At 51.3% G+C, this 23,327-nt stretch overlaps 1 protein-coding gene across 1 annotated transcript in view; it reads right to left on the bottom strand.

The window, feature by feature from the left end:
- LOC121275025 (uromodulin-like) overlaps positions 1 to 19,389 on the bottom strand; it is a 186,688-nt gene extending 167,299 nt beyond the window's left edge. Inside the window, exons 1-3 of the mRNA XM_041182418.1 lie at positions 19,284 to 19,389; positions 18,646 to 18,695; positions 2,363 to 2,507 (exon numbers count right to left, since the gene is read on the bottom strand). Of these exons, the coding sequence (XP_041038352.1) occupies positions 2,363 to 2,507; positions 18,646 to 18,679 (179 nt within the window). The 5' untranslated portion in view covers positions 18,680 to 18,695; positions 19,284 to 19,389. The remainder of the gene's footprint in view (positions 1 to 2,362; positions 2,508 to 18,645; positions 18,696 to 19,283) is intronic.
- Positions 19,390 to 23,327: the final 3,938 nt, after the last annotated feature.

The following is a 23,327-nucleotide window of genomic DNA, read 5'->3' as shown; positions in this document are numbered from 1 at the left end:
AGAGGGGACAGGGAGATGTCCCAGAGGGAGAGGGGACAGGGGGATGTCCCAGAGGGAGAGGAGACTGGGAGGGGACACTGAGGGAGAGGGGACTGGGAGAGGACACTGAGGGAGAGGGGACAGGGAGAAGACACCGAGGGAGATGAGACTGGGAGAGATCCCAGAGGGAGAGGGCACTGGGAGATGTCGCAGATCGAGGGGGGACAGCGAGATGTCCCAGAGGGGGAGGCGACTTGGAGAAGACAACGAGGGAGATGGGACTGGGAGATGTCCCAGAGGGAGAGGGGACTGGGAGATGTCCCAGAGGGAGAGGGGACTGGGAGATGTCCCAGAGGGAGAGGGGACTGGGAGATGTCCCAGAGGGAGAGGGGACTGGGAGATGTTCCAGAGGGAGAGGGGACAGGGGGATGTTCCAGAGGGAGAGGGGACTGGGAGTGGACACCGAGGGAGTGGGGACATGGAGATGTCCCAGAGGCACAGGGGACAGGGAGATGTCCCAGAGGGAGAGGGGACTATGAGATGTCCCAGAGGGAGAGGGGACTGGGAGTGGACACCGAGGGAGAGGGGACATGGAGATGTCCCAGAGGCACAGGGGACAGGGAGATGTCCCAGAGTGAGAGGGGACTGGGAGTGGACACCGAGGGAGAGGGGACCGTGAGATGTCCCAGAGGGAGAGGGGACAGGGAGATGTCCCAGAGGGAGAGGGGACTGGGAGAAGACACCGAGAGAGAGGGGACTGGGAGTGGACACCGAGGGAGATGGGACTGGGAGAGGTATCTATTTCATAAAAAAAATATAAATTTACGTTGTCCTTGTTTTTATGCCAATGACTTTTATCCTGTCTCCTTGTTTCCGTTTCTTATTCCAGTGTAAACAATTTCTCCTTTTCTGCTCTATTCAAACCCTTGATGCATTTGAACACCTCTGCTAAACCTCTTCACTCCCATTCTCTACCCGAGGAAGAACAATCCTTGTTTCTCCCCATGTCGTCCCAGCGCCCCAACACCACTCACTCCCGCCCTCCGCCCCCGACCCCGCGCCACTCCAACATCTGGAGACATTCTGTTGAATCCCCTCTCTTCCCTATTCAAAGCCTGGACAACATTATTAAAGTCTGGTGCCGGCAATTAATAAATGACTTGAGATGAGGCCTCGTCCCAAGTTACTAAAAATTATTTCCGAGATGTGGGAATCATTGGCTGGCCCAATATTTACTGCCCACCCCTAGTTTTCCTTGAGAAGGTAATGGTGAGCCGCCTTCTCGAACAGCTGCAGTCCATCTGGAGTAGTTACACTGGAAGTGCTGTTCGGGAGGGAGCACTAGGATTTTTACCCAGCGACAGTGAAGGAACAGTCATACATTTTCAGGTCTGGATGTTGAGTGACCTGGAGTGAAACGTCCAGGTGATGGAGTTCCAATATGTCTGCTGCCCTTGTCCTCCTCGGTGTCAGAGGCTGTGCATTTGCAATGTGCTGCCGAAGGAGGCTTGGTGAGTTTCTGCAGTGCATCTTGTAGATGGTATACACCGCTGCTGCTACTATGGATCGGTGATGAATGGAGTGAACATTGAAAGTGCTTAATGACGTGTCAATTAAGTGCGGCTGCTTTGTCCTGGATGGTCTTCACAGTTTCTTGAGTTGTTGGAGCTGCACTAATCCAGGCAGGTGGAAATTATTCCATCACACTCTTGACTTGTGCCTTGTAGATATGGACAGATGCCTTGTGGACAGATTTTGGGGAGTTAGGCGGAGAGTTAATGGGGAGTTAATCAGTTAGTTTATAGTGGAGGATTGAACGCTAGTAATGCCCTTGTTTGTCAGGGAGAGAAGGTTAGATTCTCTTTTGTTAGTGATGGTCACTGCCTGGTGATTGCATGGTGAAAATGTTACTGTTCACTTATGGGAAGGCTGTGGTACAGTGCTAATGTCAGGAAACGAGTGACCCGGTGAGACAGGCTCATGTCCTGGGGACACTGGTCAGGTCCAACCACTCCAGTTGTTAAAGTAAATGCAACGAGTGAATCTGGAATATAAAGCTACTCTCAGTAGCTGTGGAAGAGTGAGACCATCGAGCATTGTTGCAACAACTGATGTGGTTATCTTTTGTGAAGGAAATCTGCTGCCCTTACCTCGCCTGCCCTACATGTGTCTCCAGACCCACAGCAATGTTATTGAGTCTGAACTGGCGGCCCACCCGCTCAGTCGCATCAAATCGCTATCTACTGATGGGAAATTCATTTGCTTTTGTTCTGTTTGTACTAAGTGATATCACTGTTGATCTCTGTCTCTGTCCACTTGCTGTGCCAACACTCACATTTTTCTCCCTTTGCCTAGTTTATGAGAAATTTTCCTGGCACATTACCTTTTAAATCGGTACCATCCTTCCTGAAGATTTGCATCACACTTCCACTGCCAAGAACACACAGGCCATATACAATTTACGCTCCTCCAGACCTGGTCCAGGATGGTGTGATCCACACACGGGTCTGTGAGTCCCGAGTCTGTGACTGAGAGACAAAAGATGTTTCACATTAATATAAAATATAGTTGAAGTTACACAGTGACGTAATTTTCACCCCCAAAGTCGCAATAACCTCAGTTACTCTGCCCCACCCCCACCAAACCGCTTGAAAATGTCACAAATTCAAGCTTGAATGTTTCCTCCTTCATTGAACCAGGTTCTCACATAGCTCAACCTCCAACTCTAACTAAATGCTCACAGACAGTGTTCCGTATCTGCAATGAAACATTCACACACAATTAAGAGAAAACAACAATGACAATAACATCATCTCAAACTGACAGAAAATCTAGAGTGAGAGAGCACGGCCGGGTGTAGAGAGAGTGGGGACAGGGGAAGAGAGAGTGGCCAGGGGGAGATAGAGGGGGCTCGGGGAAGAGAGAGCGGGGCCGGGGGGAGATAGAGTGGGGCCGGGGGAAGAGAGAGCAGAGCTGGGAGATAGAGAGCGGGGTGGGGGGAGGGAGAGCGGGGCCTTAGGGAGAGAGAGCGGGGCCGGGGGTAGAGAGAGTGCGGCCGGGGAGAGAAAGAGTGGGGCTGGGGAAAGAGAGAGCAGAGCTGGGAGATAGAAAGTGGGGCCGGGGGTAGAGAGTGGGGCTGGGGGAGAGAGAGCGGGGCGGGGGGAGTGAGAGCGGGGCCTTGGGGAGATAGAGCGGGACCCGGGGGTAGAGAGAGCCGGACGAGGTGTTAGAGAATGGGGCTGGGGGGAGAGAGACCAGGGCCGGGGGCAAAGAGAGCAGAGCTGGGGGATAGAGAGAGCGGGGTCGAGGGAATAAAGAGTGGGATCGGGGGAATAGAGAGCGGGTCTGGGGGATAGAGAGCGGGGCCAGAAGCAGAGAGAGGCCATGGCCGTGGGGATAGAGAGCACGGGCGAGGAGAGAGAGAGCAGGTCCGGGGGAATAGAGAGCAGGGCCGGGGCAGAGAGAGTGGGGCCAAGGGGATAGAGAGTGGGGCCGGGGGGATAGAGAGCAGGGCCGGGGAGAGAGAGAGCAGGGCCGGGGGGATAGAGAGCAGGGCCGGGGGGAGAGAGAGCAGGGCCGGGGGGAGAGAGAGCAGGGCCGGGGGGATAGAGAGCAGGGCCGGGGGGATAGAGAGCGGGGCCGGGGGGATAGAGAGCGGGGCCGGGGCAGAGAGAGTGGGGCCGGGGAGACAGAGTGCTGGGCCGGTGGGGGGATGGTTAGAGAGCGGGGCCAGGGAGATAGAGAGCGGGGCCGGGGGTGGGGGGGGGAAGAGAGCGGGGCCGGGGGAATAGAGAGCGGGGCCGGGGCAGAGAGAGTGGGGCCAAGGGGATAGAGAGTGGGGCCGGGGAGACAGAGTGCTGGGCCGGTGGGGGGATGGTTAGAGAGCGGGGCCAGGGAGATAGAGAGCGGAGCCGGGGGGCGGGGGGATGTAAGCGGGGCCGGGGGGATAGAGAGCTGGGCTGGGGGAGAGAGAGCGGGCTGCTGTGGTGCGGAGGAGTGAGAGTGGGGCCGCGGGAGTGAGCAGGGCTGCGGAAATAGAGAGCAGGGCCGGGGGGATACAGAGCGGGGCTGGGGAGATGGAGAGCGGGGCCGGGGGGAAAAAGAGCAGGGCTGGGGGCATAGAGAGCAGGGCTGGGGGGGGATAGAGAGCGTGGCCGGGGGGGATAGAGAGCGGGGCCGGGGGGATAGAGAGCGGGTCCGTGGTGAGAGAGAGAGCGGGGCCGGGGGGATAGAGAGCGAGGCCGGGGGGATAGAGAGCGAGGCCGGGGGGATAGAGAGCGGGGCCGGGGGGATAGAGAGCGAGGCCGGGGGGATAGAGAGCGGGGCTGGGGGGGGATAGAGAGTGGGGCCGGGGGGATAGAGAGCGGGGCCGGGGGGATAGAGAGCGAGGCCGGGGGGATAGAGAGCGGGGCCGGGGGGATAGAGAGCGGGGCCGGGGGGATAGAGAGCGGGGCCGGGGGGATAGAGAGCGGGGCCGGGGGGGATAGAGAGCGAGGCCGTGGTGAGAGAGAGCGAGGCCGGGGGGATAGAGAGCGAGGCCGGGAGGGGATAGAGAGCGGGGCCGGGGGGGGGATAGAGAGCGGGGCCGGGGGGGGATAGAGAGCGGGGCCGGGGGGGGATAGAGAGCGAGGCCGGGGGGGATAGAGAGCGGGGCTGGGAGGGGATAGAGAGCGGGGCCGGGGGGGGATAGAGAGCGGGGCCGGGGGGGGATAGAGAGCGGGGCCAGGGGGGGATAGAGAGTGGGGCCGGGGGGGATAGAGAGCGGGGCCGGGGGGTATAGATAGCGGGGCTGGGGGGATAGAGAGCAGGGCTGCAGGGATAGAGAGCAGGGCCGGGGGGATAGAGAGCGGGGCCGGGGGGGGGATAGAGAGCAGGGCCGGGGGGATAGAGAGCGGGGCTGGGGGTGGGGGATAGAGAGCGAGGCCGGGGGGGGATAGAGAGTGGGGCCGGGGGGATCGAGAGCGGGGCTGGGGGGAGAGAGAGCGGGGCCGGGGGGATAGAGAGCGGGGCTGGGGGGAGAGAGAGCAGGGCCGCAGGGATAGAGAGCAGGGCCGCAGGGATAGAGAGCAGGGCCGCAGGGATAGAGAGCAGGGCCGGGGGGATAGAGAGCAGGGCCGGGGGGATAGAGAGCAGGGCCGGGGGGATAGAGAGGAGGGCCGGGGGGATAGAGAGCAGGGCCGGTGGGATAGAGAGCAGGGCCGGGGGGATAGAGAGCAGTTCCGGGAGGATAGAGCGAGGAGACGGTGCATTAAAGAGCGGGGCTTAGGGAATAGAGAGAGGGGCCAGGGTAATAGAGTGGGACCGAGTGTTTAGAGAGCATGGCCGGAGGGAGAGACGGCGGTTCCATGGGATGGAGAGTGGCGCCCGAGTTATAGAGAGTGGAGCCCAGGGTATAGGGAGCGGGGCTTGGGTTTATGGAGCGGGGTCGGTGGGATAGAGAACTTGGCTGGGGAAAAGTGAGACAGGGTCTGAGTGGATAGTGAGCCGGGCAGGTTGTTAAAGTTTGGGGCTGGACAAATAGAGCGCCGGGCTGGGGGTAGAGTGAGTGGGGCCACGGGCAAGTACAGTGGGCCCAATGGGGTTAGAGAGTTGGGCCGGGGTTGAGAGACTGAGGTCAGAAGGAGAGGGAGTGGGGCCGAATGGATAGAGAGCATGGCCGGGGTGTCGAGACTATGGCCGGGGGCTTTAGAAAGTGGGGTGTGGGTAATAGAGAGCGGGCCTGGGACAAGCGTATGTGGGGCTGGGCGGAGAAACTAAGCCGGGCCGAGGATTAGATAGAGCGGCCGGGGGTTACAGAACAGAGCAGAGGGAATAAAGAGTGGGGCCAGGGTAATAGTGAGGGGCCTGGGGGAAAGTGAGCTTGGCCAGTGAGATAGGGAGCAGGGTCAGTGGCAGGGAGAGTGGGACCAGGGAGATACAGAGTGGGGCCGGGTGTTAGAGAGCAGGGCCAGGGAGATAGGGAGCATGGTAAGGGGCAGGGAGAGCATTGCCAGGGGGATAGACAGCAGGGTCAGGGGCAGGGAGAGCGGGGCCAGGGAGATACAGAGTGGGGCCGGGTGTTAGAGAGCGAGGCCAGGGAGATATGGAGAAGGGTCAGGGGCAGGGAGAGCGGGGCCAGGGGTATAGGGAGCAGGGTCAGGGGCAGGGAGAGCATGGCCAGGGAGATAAGAGTGTGGCCGGGTGTTAGAGAGCTGGGCCAGGGAATAGGGAGCAGGGGCAGGGGCAGGGAGAGCGGGGCCAGGGTGATAGAGAGTGGGGCCGGGTGTTAGAGAGCGGGGCCGGGGAATAGGGAACGGGCAGGGGCAGGGGTAGCATGGCTAGGGAGATAGGGAGCTGGGTCAGGGGCAGGGAGAGTGGGGCCAGGGGGATAGAGAGTGGGGCCGGATGTTAGGAAGTGGGGCCGGATGTTAGGAAGTGGGGCCGGGGAATAGGGAGCAGGGTCAGGGGCAGGGAGAGCGGGGCCAGGGTGATGAAGAACGGTGTTGGGTGTTAGAGAGCGGGGCTGGGGAATAGGGAGCAGGTTCAGGGGCAGGGAGAGCAGGGCCAGGGTGATAAAGAACGGTGTTGGGTGTTAGAGAGCGGGGCTGGGGAATAGGGAGCAGGGTCAGGGGCAGGGAGAGCAGGGCCAGGGTGATAAAGAACGGTGTTGGGTGTTAGAGAGCAGGGCTGGGGAATAGGGAGCAGGTTCAGGGGCAGGGAGAGCGGGGCCGGTGGATAGGGAGCGGGGCGGGGGTTTAGAGATTGGGGCCGGGCATTTAGAGTTTGGGGTCCTGGGGAGGGATAGCGGTTCCTGTAGGGAACTGAGCGGAGCTGGGGAGAGAGAGAGATCGTGGCTGGGGGGAGTGAGATCACGGCAGTGCGGAGAGTGAGCATGGCCTGGGGGAGACGACGCGGGGTCGGGGTGAGGGAGATTTGTGACAGAATCAGCGAGGCTGCAGGAAGAGAGACCGGTGCCATGGTGATGGGAGAGCGGGGAAGGGGGTGGGTAAGTGTTGGCCACGGGGATGAGAGAGAAGTGCAAGGGGAAGAGACAGTGCAGGACCAGAGAGTGAGAGTGGAACAGGGGGCAGAGAAATTTGGAGATTGGGGAGCGACAGTGGTACCGGGGGATCAGAGCCCGTAGCCAGAGAGCGAGAGAACAGAAGCAGGGTGTGAGAGGGTGGGATGGGGGGGCACAGAAACCAGGACTGGTGGGTCAGTCAGCAGTACAGGAAGGAGAGAATTTGGGACTGGGGGGAGAGGGATTGCTTATGGGGGTTGGAAAGAACAGGGCCGGGGAGCGCGAGTGTGAGGCTGGGGTGAGAGAGCGAGGTGGACCAGAGGGCTAGAAAGCGGGGCTGTTGTGAGAGAGTGGGGCCGGGAGGTAGAGAACTTGGCCGTTTGGAAAGAGAGTGGGGCCACGGTGGAGAATGAGTGGGACTGCGGTGGCAGTGAACAAGGCTGGGGCTGAGAGACAGGGCCTGGGAGGAGAGAGAGTGGGGCAAGGGGGAGAGAGAGCAGGGCTGGGGAAAGAGAGAGCGGAGCAGGGCGTTGAGAGAGCATGGCAGGGTGAGAGAGAGTGGGGCAGGGGGGATAGAGAACTGGGGCCGAAGGGAGAGAAAGCTGTGCCACGGGATAGAGAGCGGTGCCAGGGACATGGAGAGTGGGGCTGGGGGATAGAGAGCGGGGCCGGGTGTTATTGAGAGCGGCGACGATGAGAGGGAGATCGGGTTTGGGGTGAGATTGAGCATGGCATGGGTGAGGGAGATTGGCAGGAGAATGACTGGGGCAATATGGAGAGATAGGGGCCAGGGGGATGAGAGAGCAGGGCCACGTGCTTAGAGAAAGAAGCGCCTGGGGCAGAGACAGCGGAGCCATGGTGCTTGAGAGTGGGACAGTGGGGAGAGAGATCCAGAACGGAGTTTTAGGGAGCGGGGCCTGTGGTTATTAGGGATAGAGAGCCTTGCCAGATGGAGCGAGCGAGGTACCTGTGGTAGAGAGAGATGGAGTTGGACCAGGGGGCTTAGAGAGTGGGGCCGGGAGAAGATAGAGATTGACTGGGGAGTAGCAAGTGGGTGTGCGTGGAGAGTGAGTATGCTGGGTCTTTAGAGAGCAGGGCCGAGGGTGTTGGAAGGAGGGTCCATGGGGTAAAGGGAGCGATTCCTTGGGTAGAAGAGAGCTGGTCCCGTCTTGCAGAGAGCGTCTGGCATTTAGGTAGCTTATTTGGGTGATAGAGAGCTGGGCCTGGGGATGTAGAGCAGCGGCGGTGTGTAGAGAGCAGGTCAGGGAGGAGAACAGCCTGGCCAGTGTGAGAAGGAGTGGGACCAGAGCTAGAGAGCACAGCTGGTGTGTGAGTGCCTGGCTGTTAGAAAGAACGGGTACAGATATAGAGAATGGGGTTAGTCAGAGAGAGCATATCCAGGGGAGGTAGGGCGAGGTGGGGAGAGAGAGAGGGTCTAGGTGGAAGAGGGCAGGGCGGTGAGAGGGGGAGGGTATGACTGTGTATCTTAGAGAGAGGGGTGAAGTGGGTTAGTATGTCTGATGGGGGTCAGAGTGTGAGTGTGTGTGACAGAGAAATGGGGAGGGTGTAATTTTGAATGACAGGGAGAGGGGAGAGCATAAGTGTGTGAGGGGGAAAGTGTGCGTCTGTGTGACAGAAAGAGGGAGAGATTGTTAGTATGTGTGAAAGAGAGAGGGTGAGTGTGAGTGTCAGTGACAGTGGGAGAGAGCATGCCCGTGTGAGAGAGAAGTGGAGAGTGTGGTGTGTGTGACAGAGAGAAGGGGAGAATGTGAGTATGTGTGAGAGAGGGGGAGAGTGTGAGTGTGCAGAATAGAAAGAGTGAGGGAGTTTGCTTGTATGAGAGAAAGAAGGGGAGAGTGTGTGTCTGTTACAGGGGAAAGAGTGTGAGTGTGTGAAAGAGAGAAGGGGTGAGAGTGAACCTGTGTGACAGAGAGCTGGGGAGAGTGTGAGTGCAATTGACAGAGAGAGAGTGAGAGTGTGTGTGACACAGAGGGGGAATGTGAGTGAGAAAGAGACGTTGAGAGTGACATTCCTTGTGATGGGGAAGAGTGTGAGGGTGACAGAGAAATGGGAGTGTATGAGCATGTGAGGGAGACAGGTGGGACAATGAATGTGAGAGTCAGAGAGGAGGAAATTGTGAGTATGTGTGAAAGGGAGAGGAGATAGTGTAAGCTTGTGTGACAGAGAGGGAAAGAGTCTGAGAATATGTGTGTGAGAGAGAGGCAGAGAGTATGTATGAAAGGCAGAGGGTGAGAGTGAGTGTGTGTGACAGAGAGTGACAGTTTGAGCATGTGTGACAGAGAGAGGGGGAGAGTGTGAGTGAGAAAGATAGGTGGATAGTGTGATTGTTTTTGATGGGAGGAAGAGTTTGAGTGTGACAGAGAAATGGGGGAGTGTGAGTGTGTGAGGGAGAGAGATGGGACAATAAATGTGAGAGTGGGAGAGGTTGAACATATGAGTATCTTTGTCAGAGAGAGGGGGAGCGTGTGATTTTGTGTGACAGAGAGGGAGAGTTTGTGAATGTTTGTGAGGGAGAGAGTGGGAGTATGTGTGAGAGGGAGAGGAGGAGAGTGTGTGTGGGTGAGAGAATGAGGCAGGGAGTATGTACGAGAGGCCGAGGGAGAGAGCATGAGTGTGTATGACAGAGGGAGTGTGAGTGTGTGATAGGGAGAGGGACAGTGCCAGTGTGTGTGACAGAGAGATGGAGAGAGTCTGAGTTTGTGTTGATGTGGAGAGTGTGAGTGTGTGACAGAGCTGGGTGGTGGAAGAATGATAGTGTGTGTGAGAGAGGAAAGGGGGAGAGTGTGCTTGTGAGCGACAGAGAGAGGGGGAGATTGTGTATTCCTGTGACAGAGAGATGGAAAAACTGTGTGTTTGCAAGAGGTCGGGGAGAGTGTGCGTGAGATAGAGAAACATAGAGTGTGTGTGCCTCAGAGAGAGTGAGTGGGAGAGTATGAGTGTGTGTGACATTGAGAGTGGAGAGTGTGAGTGTGTAAGAGACAGAGATGGAGAGTGTGAGTTGTGTGACTGAGAGAGCTACGGAGTGCTAGTGTGTGAGAGAGAAGGCAGGGGATAGTGTCTGTGTCTAACAGAAAGAGGGGGCAGCCGTGAGTGTGTAATAGACGGGGAGAATTTGAGTGTGTGTGACAGAGGGATGGAGAGTCTCACTCTTTGTAACATAGGGAGAGTGATAGCGTGAGTGTCTTTGACAGGGTGATGGGAAAATAGAGAGCTTGTGTAACATAATGAGGGGGAGAGTGTGAGTGTGTGTGACAGAAAGAGGGGGAAAGTGTGAGTATGTGGGACACAAGGATGTGGCGTGTGTGAGTTTGTTTGATAGAGGGGGAGAGTTTGATTAAGAGAAAGGGGGAAAGTGTAAGTGTTTTTGAAAGAGGGAAGGGGAGAGTGCAAATGTGTGTGACAGGGAGAGGGATAGAGTGTGAGTGCGTGAGATAGAGGGGGAGAATGTGAGTATTTGTAAAATAGAGAGTTGAGAGTGTGAGTGTGCAAGAGGGAGCTTGGATGAAAGTTTATGTGTCTTTACCAGAGAGAGAGAGAGAGAGAGAAATAGAGATTTGGAATTTGTGTGACAGAGGGGGAAAGTGTCAGTGTGGGTGACAGGGGGAGAGGGAGAGTGTGAACATCTTTGAAAGAGAGAGGTAGGCAGTGTGATTGTTTGAGACACCGAGAGGAAAGTGAGTTTGTGTGAAAGAGAGAAGGGTAAACTGAATGTGTGAGAGAGAGATTGGACAATGCAATTTAGAGTGAAAGAGTGGGAGAGTCTGTGTATGTGTGAAGAGTGGGAGAGTCTGTGTAATTGTGAAAGAGAGAGGGGGAGATTGTGATTGTGTGTGACAGAGTGGGAGAGTGTATGAGTGTGTGAGGAATAGTTTTGGAAAGTGTGAGTGTGGTTGACAGAGAGAGGGTGTGAGTGAGTGAGAGAGAATGGGAGAGAATGTCAGTGTATGTAACAGAGAGGTGGTAGAATGTGAGTATATGACACTGAGATTGGGAGAATGTGAGTGTATGTGACAGTGAGTGGGAGGGAGTGTGTGTGGGAAGTAGAGGGAGAGATTGTGAGTGTGTGGCAGACAAAGTGGAAGAATGTGAGTGTTTGTGATGAGTGACCAAAGTGTTTGTGTGTGTGCATGTGTGACAGAGAGAGGAAGTGATTGTGAGTATGTGTGAAAGAGCAAATGGAAGTGTGTCAGTGTATGTGATCGAGAGAGGAAGTGTGTGACTATTTATGACAGAGAGAGGGAGAGAGTGTGAGTGTTTTTGAAAGGGCGAGGGGATGATTAAGTGTATGTGTAACAGAATGAGGAGGAGAGTGTGAGTCTGGGTGAAAGAGAGAGTAGGACAGCTTGAGGGTGTGTGAGAGTCTGTTTCAGAGAGAGGAGGAGAATGTGAACTTGTGTGAGAGAGATGGGAGTTTGTGAGTGCCTGTGACAGGCAGAGGGGGAGAGTGTGAGATTGTCTGACAGAGACAGTGGGAGAGTGTGAGTGTGTGTGACAGACTTAGTGGGAGCGATTGAGCGCTATTGGCATAGGGGGTGAGTGTGATTAAGGATGTGCGAGAGTATGATTGTGTGTGACAGATAAAGGTGGAGAGTGTGTGTGTGTGTAAGAAAGAGGGGGAGAGTGTGAGTATGTGAGAGGGAGAGATGGGAAAATGAATTAGTGAGTGAGAGAGGGGGAGAGAGTGAGTATGTATGTAAGAGCGAGGAGGATACTTAGTATGTGGCAGAGAGGGGTAGAGAGAGTGAAAGTGTGAGGGGGGGAGAGACTGTGTTTTTGTGTGACAGCGAGAAGGAGAAAGTGAGAGTTTTTACGACAGAGAGTGAGAGAGTGTGAGCATTTGTGACAGAGAGAGCGAGAGACTGTATGTGAGAGAGGGGAGAGAGGGAGTATGTGTGAACGAGAGCTGGGGAGGGTATTGGTTGTGATTCTGTGTCACAGAGACAGTGAGAGACTCGGATTATTTTTGTCAGAGAGAGGGGAATAGTGTGATTCCCTGTGACAGAACGAGGGTGAGAGTGTGAGTTGACTTGACAGAGGGGGAGAGTAAGCAAAAGAGTGGGGGTGCATATGTGTGTGTTTGACCCGGGGATGGTAGGTTGAAATAGAGAAGGAACGAGTGAGACAGAGGGAGGGCGTGAGTGTGAGCCTGTGAGAGAGTGAGATGGGACAATGAATGTGAGAGTGAGAGACGGGAGAGTGTGATTATATGTGGGAGCGTGAGCGAGATTTTTGGATTGTATGTGAGAGAGATGGGGAGATTGTCTGTGTCTGTGAGAGAGGGAGGGAGAGAATGTGAGTTTGTGCAAGAGAGAGAGAGAGATCGTGAGCATGCATGACAGAGAGAGCGAGGGAGTTTGTGAGAGATAGAGTGGGAGAGAGTGAAAGATAGCGGGGAAGGGTGTGAATTTGTGTGACATTGTGAGAGAGAGAGTGAGGGTGTGACAAAGGGAGGGGGTGAATGTGAACCTGTGAGAGAGTGAGATTGGACATTGAATTTAGAGTGAGAGAGGGGGAAAGTGTGCGTATTTGTGGGAGAGTGAGAGAGTGAGTTGGAGTGCATGTGAGAGAGAGGGGGAGAGTGTGAATTTGTGTGACAGAGGGAAGGTGAGGTTGTGATTCTGTGTCACAGAGACAGGTAGAGATTGGGATTATTTTTGTCAGAGAGAGGGGAATAGCGTTACTCCCTGTGACAGAGCGAGGGTGAGAGTGTGAGTTTACTTGACCGAGGGGGAGACTTTAAGTGAAGGAATGGGGGTGCATGTGAGTGTGTTTGACCTGGGGGTGGTATGGTGCGAGTGTGTGTGACAGAGAGAGGGATATTGTGAGTTTATTTGACAGGAAGAAGAGGAAATGTGTGACCTTATGTGACATAATAAGAGTGAGAGAGTGAGTGTGTGTAATAGAAAGAGGGGGACAGTGTGAGTGTGCTGACAAAGAGAGGAGGAAATAGTAGTGTTTGTATCGAGAGAGAGAGAGGGAAAGTATGACTGTGTGTTACAGAAGGAGGGGGCGGGAGTGAGTGGGTGTGACAGAGAGGGAGGGTATGAGTGTGGGTGACAGAGGTGGAAGAGTTTAAGTGCCTGTGACAGAAAAAGTGGGAGGATGTGAGTTTCAGCAACAGAATGAGGGGGAGAGTGCAAGAGTGTGTGAGAGAGATGGAAAAATGAGTGTGAGAGTCAGAGAGAGGGAGAGGGTGAGAATGTGTGACAGGGAGAATGAGAGAGTGTGAGTGTAGGAGAGAAGGGGGAGAGAACAAGTGTGAGTGGCAGAGAGAGGGGAGATTGTGAGTGTGTGAACGAGAGAGGAGCAGATTGCCTGAGTCTTTACCCGAGTGAGAGAGAGATTTTGAGTGTGTGACAGAGAAAGGGGGAGAGTGTCAGTGTGTGTCAGGGAGAGAGGGAGAGTTTGAGTATGTATGACAGAGGGGGGGTGGAAAGCATGAGTGTATGACAGAGAGGGGCAGAGAGTGCGTGTGTGAGTCAGAGAGAGGAGAGTGTGAGATTGTGTGACAGAGAAAAAGGGACATTGTGAGTATGTGTCAGATAGAGACTGGACAATAAATTTGAGAGTGATAGAGGGGCAGAGTCTGTGCATGTGTGAAAGAGAGAGGGGACATTGTGATTTTTTTTGACAGTGCGAGGGAGAAATTGTGAGCATGTGAGAGATAGTTGGGGAGAGAGTGATTTTGTGTGACAGAGAGAGAGTGTGAATGTGTGGCAGAGAGAAGAGAGATTGCGAGAGTGTGAGTGTGTGTGACAGAGATGGTAAGTGTGTGAGTGTGTGTGAGAGAAATTAAGTGAATCTGAATATGTGTTACAGAGAGAGGGTGTGAGTGTATCTATGTGGCAGAGAGATGAGGAGAGCGTGAGTGTGTGTGACAGAGGGTGGGAATGAGTCTGAGTGTGTGTGAGAGAGAAAGTGAGAGAATCTGAGTTTGTGTAACAGAGAGAGGAGGTGAGTGTGTTTGTGTGTGACAGAGAGATGAGGAGAGCGTGAGTGTGTGTGACAGAGGGTGGGAATGAGTCTGAGTGTGTGTGAGAGAGAAAGTGAGAGAATCTGAGTTTGTGTAACAGAGAGAGGAGGTGAGTGTGTTTGTGTGTGACGGAGAGATGAGGAGAGCGTGAGTCTGTGTGATGGAGAGAGGGGAGTGTGTGGATTTGTGTCACAGTGGTAGAGGGAGAGGGTGATATAGTGTGACAGAGAGAGCGAGGTCATAAGAGTGTGTGTGGCATAGAGAGTGGGAAAGCGTGAGGGTGTGTGACAGATGGAGGGGGAGAGTGTTAGTTTGTGTGACAGAGAGAGAGGGCAGGAATGTGAGTTTGTGTGACAGAAAGAGGGAGCGAGCATGAATATGTTTGAAAGTGAGGGCAAGAGTGTGAGTGTACGTGAAAGAGAGAAGGGGAGAGTTTGAGTATGCGCAACCGAGAGAGGGAGAGTGTTACTTTGTGTGACAGAGAGAGAGAGTGAAAGTGTGACTGTGTGTGACAGAGGAAGGGGTAGAGTGTGCGTTTGTGAGTCCGAGAGAGAGGGCGAGTGTGTGTGTGTGTGTGTGACAGAGGGAGGGGGAGAGTGTGATTATGTGTGTCAGAGAGAGGGAGAGAGTGGGAGTTCAGGTGACAGGGAGAGGGAGAGATTGTGGGTGTCTATAACAGAGGGAGAGCGAGAATGGGAGTGAACGGGTCGGCGTGAGTGAGAGTGGTGTGACGCGGGTTGGGGGAGAGTATTAGTTTGTGTGACAGAAATGGGGAGATTGTAAGTGTGAGCGACAGAGAAAGTTGGAGAGTGTTTTTGTGTGAGAGAGAGAGATGGGACAATGAAACTGAGTCTTAGAAAGGGAGAGAGTGTGAGCGTGAGAGAGAGGGAGGGGAGAATGTGAGTGCGTGAGAAAGTGGGATGGGACAATGAGTGTGTGGGGGAGAGTGAGATTGTGTGCGACAGAGAGAGGGAGAGAGCGTGAGTGTGTGAGCGAGGGAGGGCAGAATGTGAGTGTATGAGAGAGAGAAAGATGGGATAATGAACGTGAGGCGGAGAGAGTGGGAGATTGAGATTGTGTGTGACAGAGAGAGGGAGAGAGTGTGTGTGTGGATGAGGGAGGGGAGAATGTGAGTGTGTGAGAAAATGAGATGGGACAATGAATGTGAGAGTGAGATGGTGGAGAGTGTGAGCAGTTGTGAAAGAGAGCCTGGGGGTTTGTGAGTATCTGAGAGGGAGGGATGGGAAATTGAGTGTTTGAGTGAGGGATGGACAGAATATTAGTGTGTGTGAGGCATGGTGGTTGTGGGGGTGGGGGAGCTTATGAATGTGTGTGAAAGAGAAAAGGGGAGGGGTGATTGTGAGCGACAGAAAGAGGGGGAATGTTTGTGTGTGAGAGAGAGATTGGACAATGAATGTGAGAGTGAGAGAGGGGACAATGTGTCTGAGTATGAATGGCAGATGGACAGAGGATGAATGTTTGGGAGAGTGGGTGTTATTGTGTCTGACTGAGAAAGGTAATGTGCGATTGTGTGTGTGTGAGTGAGAGAGTGGGAGAGTGGGAGGTTGTATGACAGAGAGAGGGGAGAAAGTTTAGTCTGTGACAGGCAGAGGGGAGAGTATTCGTTTGAGTGTCAGAGAGAGGGGGAGAGTGTGTGTGACAGAGGGCGAGGGAGAGTGTGTGTGACAGAGGGCGAGGGAGAGAGTGAGTATGTGTGACACAGAAAGGGGAGAGTGTGAATGTGATAGTAAGAAGCATTGGGATAGTTTGAGTTTGTGAAAGAGAGAGCGAGAGAAAGTGTGTGTAAGAGAGATGGGGAGAGTGGGAGTTTTTGTGACAGAGAGCGGGTGAGATTGTGAGTATGTGTGACATTGTGAGAGGCAGAGTGTGAGTGTGTGAGAAAAGGAGGTGAAGATTGTGAGTGTCAGCATCAGAGAGCAGGGGAGCGTATGAGTCTGTAAGAGGGAGAGATGATGGAATGAATGTCAGAGATAGAGAGAGAAAGTGTGAGTATTTTAAAAGTGAGAGGGCGAGAGTGAGCGTGTGAGGCAGGGAGAGGGAGAGAGTGTGACCGTATGAGAGAGGGAGGGAGAGAGTCTGTGTGTGTGAGACAGCGAGAGGGAGAAGGAGTGAATATGTATATGAGAGAGGAGAGAGTGTTTGAGATTGAGAGAGGGAAGAGTATGAATGTGTTTGACAGAGAGAGGGTGAGAGTGTCAGTTTGAGAGAGACAAGTGAGTTAGCGTGTGTTTGAAAGAGGGGGGTGGGAGGGTGGTGATTGTGTGTGTGGGTGACAGAGAGACAGTGAGTTTTTGTGAAGGAGAGAGGGGGAGAGTTTTATTGTGTGTCTCAGGGGGTGGGGTAGTGTGCAAGTGTGACAGAGAGAACGAGACAGTATGAATGCATGTCTCGGGGTGTTGTGGTGTGTGAGTGTGTGGGACAGAGAGTGAGGGGAATGTGCATCTGATGGTTGTGAAGGCATTGGAGAGGGTACGGAAAAGATTAATGAGACTAGTTCCAGGGAGGTGGAACTTCAGTTCCGTGGATATATTGAGGTAGTTGTGACTGTTTACCTTAGGGGAGAGAAGGTTAAGAGGAGATATGATTGAGGTGTTCAAAATCTTGATGGGTCAAAATTGTGAGGGATCTGGGCCTGGTCAATCGGGAGAAAATGTTCCTACTGGAGGAAGGAGCAAGAATGAGAGAGACACAGATACATGGAGATTGGGAAGAGAAGAGATGTAGACACGAGGAAGTACTTACAGGGGAGGAAGGTTCACTCGAGGCGATCGAGAGAAAATCAGACTTATCTGAAAAGGAAGAATGTGTGGGGTTCCAGGGAGAGGGTGTGAGGGGCTGAGTGGCACTAGTTCAACTGCTCATTGGGAGAGCCAGTGCTGACACAATGGGCTGAATGGCCTCCTCCTCCACCGCAACAATTGTGTGATTCAAGAGGACATGAAGGAAAGAAAATGCTGGGATAGAACAAAGAATATTAATGAGCAAATGAAATTATTAAAACGTTGAATAATGTCAGATTTGCAGCAGAGAAAGAGACCACTCAGCTCATTTACTCTATGTCGTTGTTTATGCTACAAACAAGCCTCCTCCCAGCTCCTCTTCAACTTAACCCATTAACATACCTTCCTCTTCATTTCGCCTCCGTGTGTTGATCCAGCTTTCCCACAAACCCATCTCTGTTACCCGCCCCATCCATTTCCTGGTATCAATATCTACATTCTCACCATTATCCAGGGAAAAGGATCCCTCCTGAATTCCCACCTGGATTTACTGGTGAGTATCTAAGATTTTTGAGCCCTAATTGTTGTCCATCCCGCGTGTGAGGATAGCTTCTCTACGTCTAACTTATCAGAACAGTCACAATATTAAACATCGCTATCGGGTTGTCCCTCAGTCTTCAACCTTAACAAGAGAAAGAGGCCCCAGTCAGCTCAGCATTTGCAGGTACATTAAAATCTCTCCGTTCTGGTATCTTCCTTGTGAATTATTTTTACAGCACCTTAATCAGGACTTTGAGAGATGTTATTGTTGACAATTTGGAGATTTGACAGTGCAGGATAAATATGTAACAGCGATGATACATGGGGTATATTTTAAATCAGATTTGTGATTGTGTGTCTCAGTAATAGGGATGCGAGACTTTTAAAATTCACTTCATATTTGAAACTTTCCAATCAGTTTTGAGAATACAGGAAGAGGACGTGCCCATTCAGCCCCTCGGGTTTATTCCAGCAGTCAGTGGGACTATGGCTGATCTGTGAAATAACTCAATCTGCCATCCTTTGCCCCATGTCCGTTCAGATCATTGATAATAAAAATATAACAATCCCAGATTTCGAAGTTAACCATCCATTACTTTTTACTGAAGTATAATTCATACTTCTAGTAATGTTATATATAGAAGTCTTTGCTAATTTCACTCAAGATTCTCTGAATATAATTTTTATATCACGGCCCCCCATCCTCCACATCCAAGGTCACGCAAAGAGATTCTAACCCCTTTCTCTGAATAGCTGGAACATTTTGATCAAATCATCCCCCCTTCTAAAATGGGACAACAACCTCAGATTGTTTAAAATCTCCTAATAATTTGAATCTTGGAATCCAGGTTTCGTTCTAGTACATCTACACGTCACACCCTCCGAGGTCAATCTATCCTTGCTGAGGTCTGGTGCACAGGACTGCTCACAATTACTCCGTGTGTGGTCTGACCAGGGATTTATCAATCTGACACATGAGGTCTACACACTTGTCCATTACTACAGATATAAAGGTCAGCATCACATTAGGCTTTTAGATTATTTTGGGAACTTCTTAATTACACCATAATCAGTGTAAATGTTCCCCAAGTCCCTGTGGACCTGCAGCACTTCTGGATGTTCACCATTTAGAAAGATCCCTGGCTTATCATTTTTTGGGCCCAGACTCTATGGGTTCACATTAGGTGACATTCAAGCCATTTGACAAAATGCTGTCATTCTGTGTGTCGAGCAATACCTTGTAATTTTATATAATATGTGTATTGCTCACAATTTCTTGTGCCTCAGGCACAGCAGTGAAACCGCCCTCGTCAAAACCATAAATGAACTCTCTCTCCCTAAGTAGTTTGAACATGCACGGTGGAGCTGGAGAACAATGTATATAAACTTACTCAGGAAGCCGAGGATCAGCAGCAGAGTCCACATCTCACTGGGTGATATTCTGGAAAGTGAAAGGCAGAATTGGCATTAGGGAGAGTGAATGGATTAGGGAAAGGAAGGGAAAATTAATTAGAGATTGGGACAGTGGATTAGTAATTATATCGATTTACAATAGGTGAACTCTATCTCCCCCTCTCAATGGTATACCAACATATAGTGCAAGCCCTACCTCTCCCTGTCACTGGAACACCAACAGGTAGCGCAAGCTTTACCTCCCCCCTTCACAGGGACCTCAACACATCGATGTAAGCTCTACCTTCCCCTCACATTGAGACCTCTATAGCCAGAGGTGAAGTTCACTTGCTTACATGCCCTTAATGCAAAGCAATTCATTCATTCGAATCCTTCGATTTTCCTTGTTCAACTCTCAAAACACCAATTATTTAAATCATTGGTGTTCCTGACATTCCTCCTCTTCTCTAGCTCCTTATCTAGCCCCCCTGTAGTGACAACCTGCTAATATTCGAATCCTGTTTCTTGCTGAGCCATGCCTGCGTAAAGGAAAAGCAGCACACACACCTAGCCAATACCCAGCAAGCGACACATTCCCGAACTTGTTATAAAGGTCGTTTAAACGTGAACTGCTTACCAGAGACCCCAAATGAGATGCTGCTGTCTGAGATTCAGTGGGGGTCAGTCACTTAGCTTCTGCTTCACTCTCAGGTACAAGCTGCTGTGAGTGGTGTCAGTCTCTGTAACAATACATCCAACACTGCTCATCATATGGGATTCACATGTGAACATTGGCTACGCTGGTTGGCTGATAAATTCAGCAATGATGTACATTGTGGCTCCAACCATGCAAATTAAAGTTTGTTTTTTCCAAAAGGAATTTTGAAAACAAAACAAGGAAACATCTCACCTGATATTTGGAAGTTTTATTTCCCCGTAACATAACCTGTCTTCAGTTGTCCATCATGAAAGGTGTAGGGGGTTTGAAATTGGCACCAGGCCGGAGCATTTTCTACACAACATTGTGCCATGGTCCGGGTATATATTTTCATTGCTTCTTGGGTTGTGAACATCGCTGGCTGGTCCAGCTTTTATTGCCCATCACTAATCGCCCTTGAGGAGGTGGTGCTGAGCTGCCTTCCTGAGCCTTTGCCTTCCATGTGGTCTAGGTAAACCCACGGTACTTTTAGGGAGGGAGTCCCTGGATGTTGTCGCAGCGACAGCCAAGGAACAGCTGACAGAATTCCAAGTCAGGATGGTGTGTGACTTGGAGGGAGACCTGCAGGTGGTGGCGTTCCCATGAGTCTGATGCCCTTGTCCTTCTAATGTGTTTGTTTCATCAGATTGGAAGGTGCTGTCAAGAGCCTTGGCAAGTTGTGATGTGAAATCTTAATGAGCACTGTTTTAGAGAGAGAATTCTCACTGTGAAAATCCCTATAATATTCGCAATCTGTCAGTGGATTATACTGGTCGAGTCTGTTTGTATACAGACTTGTTTTTAAAGTCATGTTCTCAAGCCCCAGGAGTGCAATTTGAAGTCAGACTCTCTGGATTAGTCACCCAGTAAGGTACTGATTTTCGATCTGGGTCCCAAACCTCTCAGTGTCCATTGGTTGCTCCCCAATAATCTTCATCAATCTCCATCTTCATCAAATTTACAATCTGCATCACTGACTTAGTGAGGGGACTGGGTGTTCTGTGTCCAAGCTTGGTCACAACACCAAGCTGGGTAGTAAATTGCCTCATCTTCGCCTGTCCCTCGATTCGAGGTTGATGTCTAATCGGAGTCGCCACTTCCTGCCGTGGATCTTCATGTTGGTGAACAGGCCGATTCTCGAGCGTGATGCAGAGTGATGGACACGTTGTCGCCATTTTGATCGACTGGCAGTGAGCTGCTCCCAGTCATGAATATCAATGTGTTAACAATTCAAGTGTGAGTCCTGTTGGGTTTCGTTCATAAAAAACACTTTTATCTTTGTCTCCTCCTATTGGTTATTTGATGAATTCTATACAATTCTGTAAGTTGATTGATTAATCTTTCATTGTTTGATAAGTGCATTGTTGTTTGATTGTGCTTTTGTTCAGTAATAGTTAGTATTATTCGCCAATTTAGTGTCTGAGACTCTGCCTGATGGTTCTTTCTCTCTCAAACTAATTCAGTTTGAACGGTTCATTGGCCAGTTCAGTATGCTCATTTCTGGGTGCAGGCAAGTTTTTCAGCTCCTCCCACCCACACTATGGGGCCTTTGTCAATGCTGGGGATGCGTGATGGAAACAGGCTCTGTGCTGAGCATATTTGAATGCTGTATACCGTGTATCACGAACAAGGAAAGGTAAACCTATAAATACTTGTGAGGTTGCTTTGTTTGACAGTAATTGTTCAAAACAGAGGTGCAGATAAAATCTCTCAGGAACCACACATGCAGGAACATGTGCAAATAGGAGCAAGGTAACAGAGATCTGCTTCAAATATGAGAACAGGGGAAGTTAATCCAATCCTTTAGCCTGGTTCATGTATTCAGGGGGTCTACAGCAAATTTGTATTACTACAACAGTGACCCAGTTGAGACACAGAACTTTTAATACCCTTACGGTGCACAGACCCAACAATCTATGTCTTGACATTCCCAATTGACACACCGAGCTGCTTTCCACTGGCTTCTGTGTGTTTGTGTGATTCCTGACATTAACCCTCAATGGCCCAAAGCTAATGTTAATGCTATGTACCGCGGGATCAGTCCACTCCGTGATCTCAATACTTGGGAAATAGGTTAACCCTCTATGTTACACACGCTGCCTCAGTACTGACCCTCCAACAGTGCAGCACCAGCTGAGTGTTGAACCTCAGATAGTGTCGCGCCCCATCAGTATTGACCCTCCAACAGTGCAGTGCTCCTGGCAACTGGCCCTCTGACACTGCAGTGCTCACTTGGAATTGACCCTCTGACAGTGCGGCGCTCCCTCATTACTGAACATCCGATAGTGCTGTGCTGCTTCAGTATTGACCCTCTGACAGAACAGTGCCCCCACAGTACTGACGCTCTGACAGTGCGGCACTCCCTCAGCACTTACCATCCGACATTGCAACACCTCCTCAGTACTCAGCATCTGGCAGTGCAGTACTGACCCTCTGACAATGTGGCGCACCCTCAGCTTTGACCATTTGTCATGGCAGCACTCCCTCAGTACTGACCCTCCGACAGTGCAGCACTCCTTCATTACTGACACTCCGACATTGCGGCACTCCCTCAGTACTGACCCTCCGACAGTGCAGCACTCCCTCAGTACTAACCCTCCGACGGTGCAGCACTCCCTTAGTACTGACCCTCCGACAGTGCAGAACTCCCTCAGTACTGACACTCCAACTGAGCGGCACTGCCTCAGTACTGACCCTCCAACTGTGCAGCAGTCCGTCAGTACTGATGCTCCAACATTGCAACAGCTCCTCAGCAGTCACTAAGTGACAGTGCAGTGCTCCCTCAGTACTGTCCAGTGATGACCTCAGAAAGCCATTTTGAAAACTCATGGAATTGTCTTAATTGCATTTCTCGTGTATTTGCACATTGGTGAGGAATCTCACCAAGTTATGAATTGCATTCGTTATCTCTTTGAACACTGCATTGCTCTCTTTCCCTCTTTATTTATTTATTTGAATTAGTCCTCAATTTGCGCAATGCGTCGCTCCCTCACTCTCTCTTATTTATTAATGGAATTCCCATTATATGTGTGCACTGGGTTGCTCTCGCTCTTTCTGTAATTATATAATTGCATCCGTCCTCTATTTGCACATTGAAATGCTCTCGCTTTCATTTGTTAATTATGTTCCTCTTCTTTTTAAGCACTGTTCTTCTTTGTCTTTCTTCCTAATTGATCAATTGCATTCCTCCTCTCTTTGTGAAGATGTTGGCTCTCGATATCTCTCGCTTCCATTTATTAATTGAATTCTTCCTACATTTGCACACTGGGTTCCCTCACTCTCTCTCCCTCATATATAAATTACATTCCTCCTATCTTTGCACACTGGGCTTCTCTATCACTCTAAATTATTAATGTCATTCCTCCTCTATTTGCCCCCTCTATCTCTCCCATTTATTAATTGTTTTCCTCTTCTATTTACACACTGGTTTTATCTCTCTCTCTCAAATTTATAAATTGCATTCCTCGATTTGCATAGTGGTTTGCTCTCTCTCTCTATCTAATTTAGTAATTGTATTTCTCTTCTATTGTCACACTGGTTCTCTCTCTCTCACTAATTCAAAACTTACATTGCTCTTGTCTTTGCACACTGGGTTGCCCTCTCGTTCTCTCTCTAAATTATTAGTCACATTCCTACTCTACCTGAACACTGTGCTTCTCTCTCTCTAATTTGTTAATTACAATCCTACTCTTTTGGCACACAGGGTTGCTCTCTCTCTCTCATTTATTAATTACAACGCTCCACCATTTGCACAGCACGTTGTTCTCTTTCTAATTTATTAATTGTAATCCTCCTCGATTTGCACACTGCTTTCCTCTCTCTCTAAATTATTGATTGCATTCCCCTGCTATGTGCACAGTGGGTTGCTCTCTCTCCAATTTATAAATTACATTCCTCCTCCATTTTCGCACTAGGCTTCTCTCTTTCTCTCTCTAATTTAGTAATTTCATTCATCCTCTATTTGCACAATATGTTACCCTGTCT

This window comes from Carcharodon carcharias, assembly GCF_017639515.1.
Source record: "Carcharodon carcharias isolate sCarCar2 chromosome 40 unlocalized genomic scaffold, sCarCar2.pri SUPER_40_unloc_2, whole genome shotgun sequence".
NCBI lineage: Eukaryota > Metazoa > Chordata > Chondrichthyes > Lamniformes > Lamnidae > Carcharodon > Carcharodon carcharias.
This window is presented reverse-complemented; position numbering and strand designations above follow the sequence as displayed.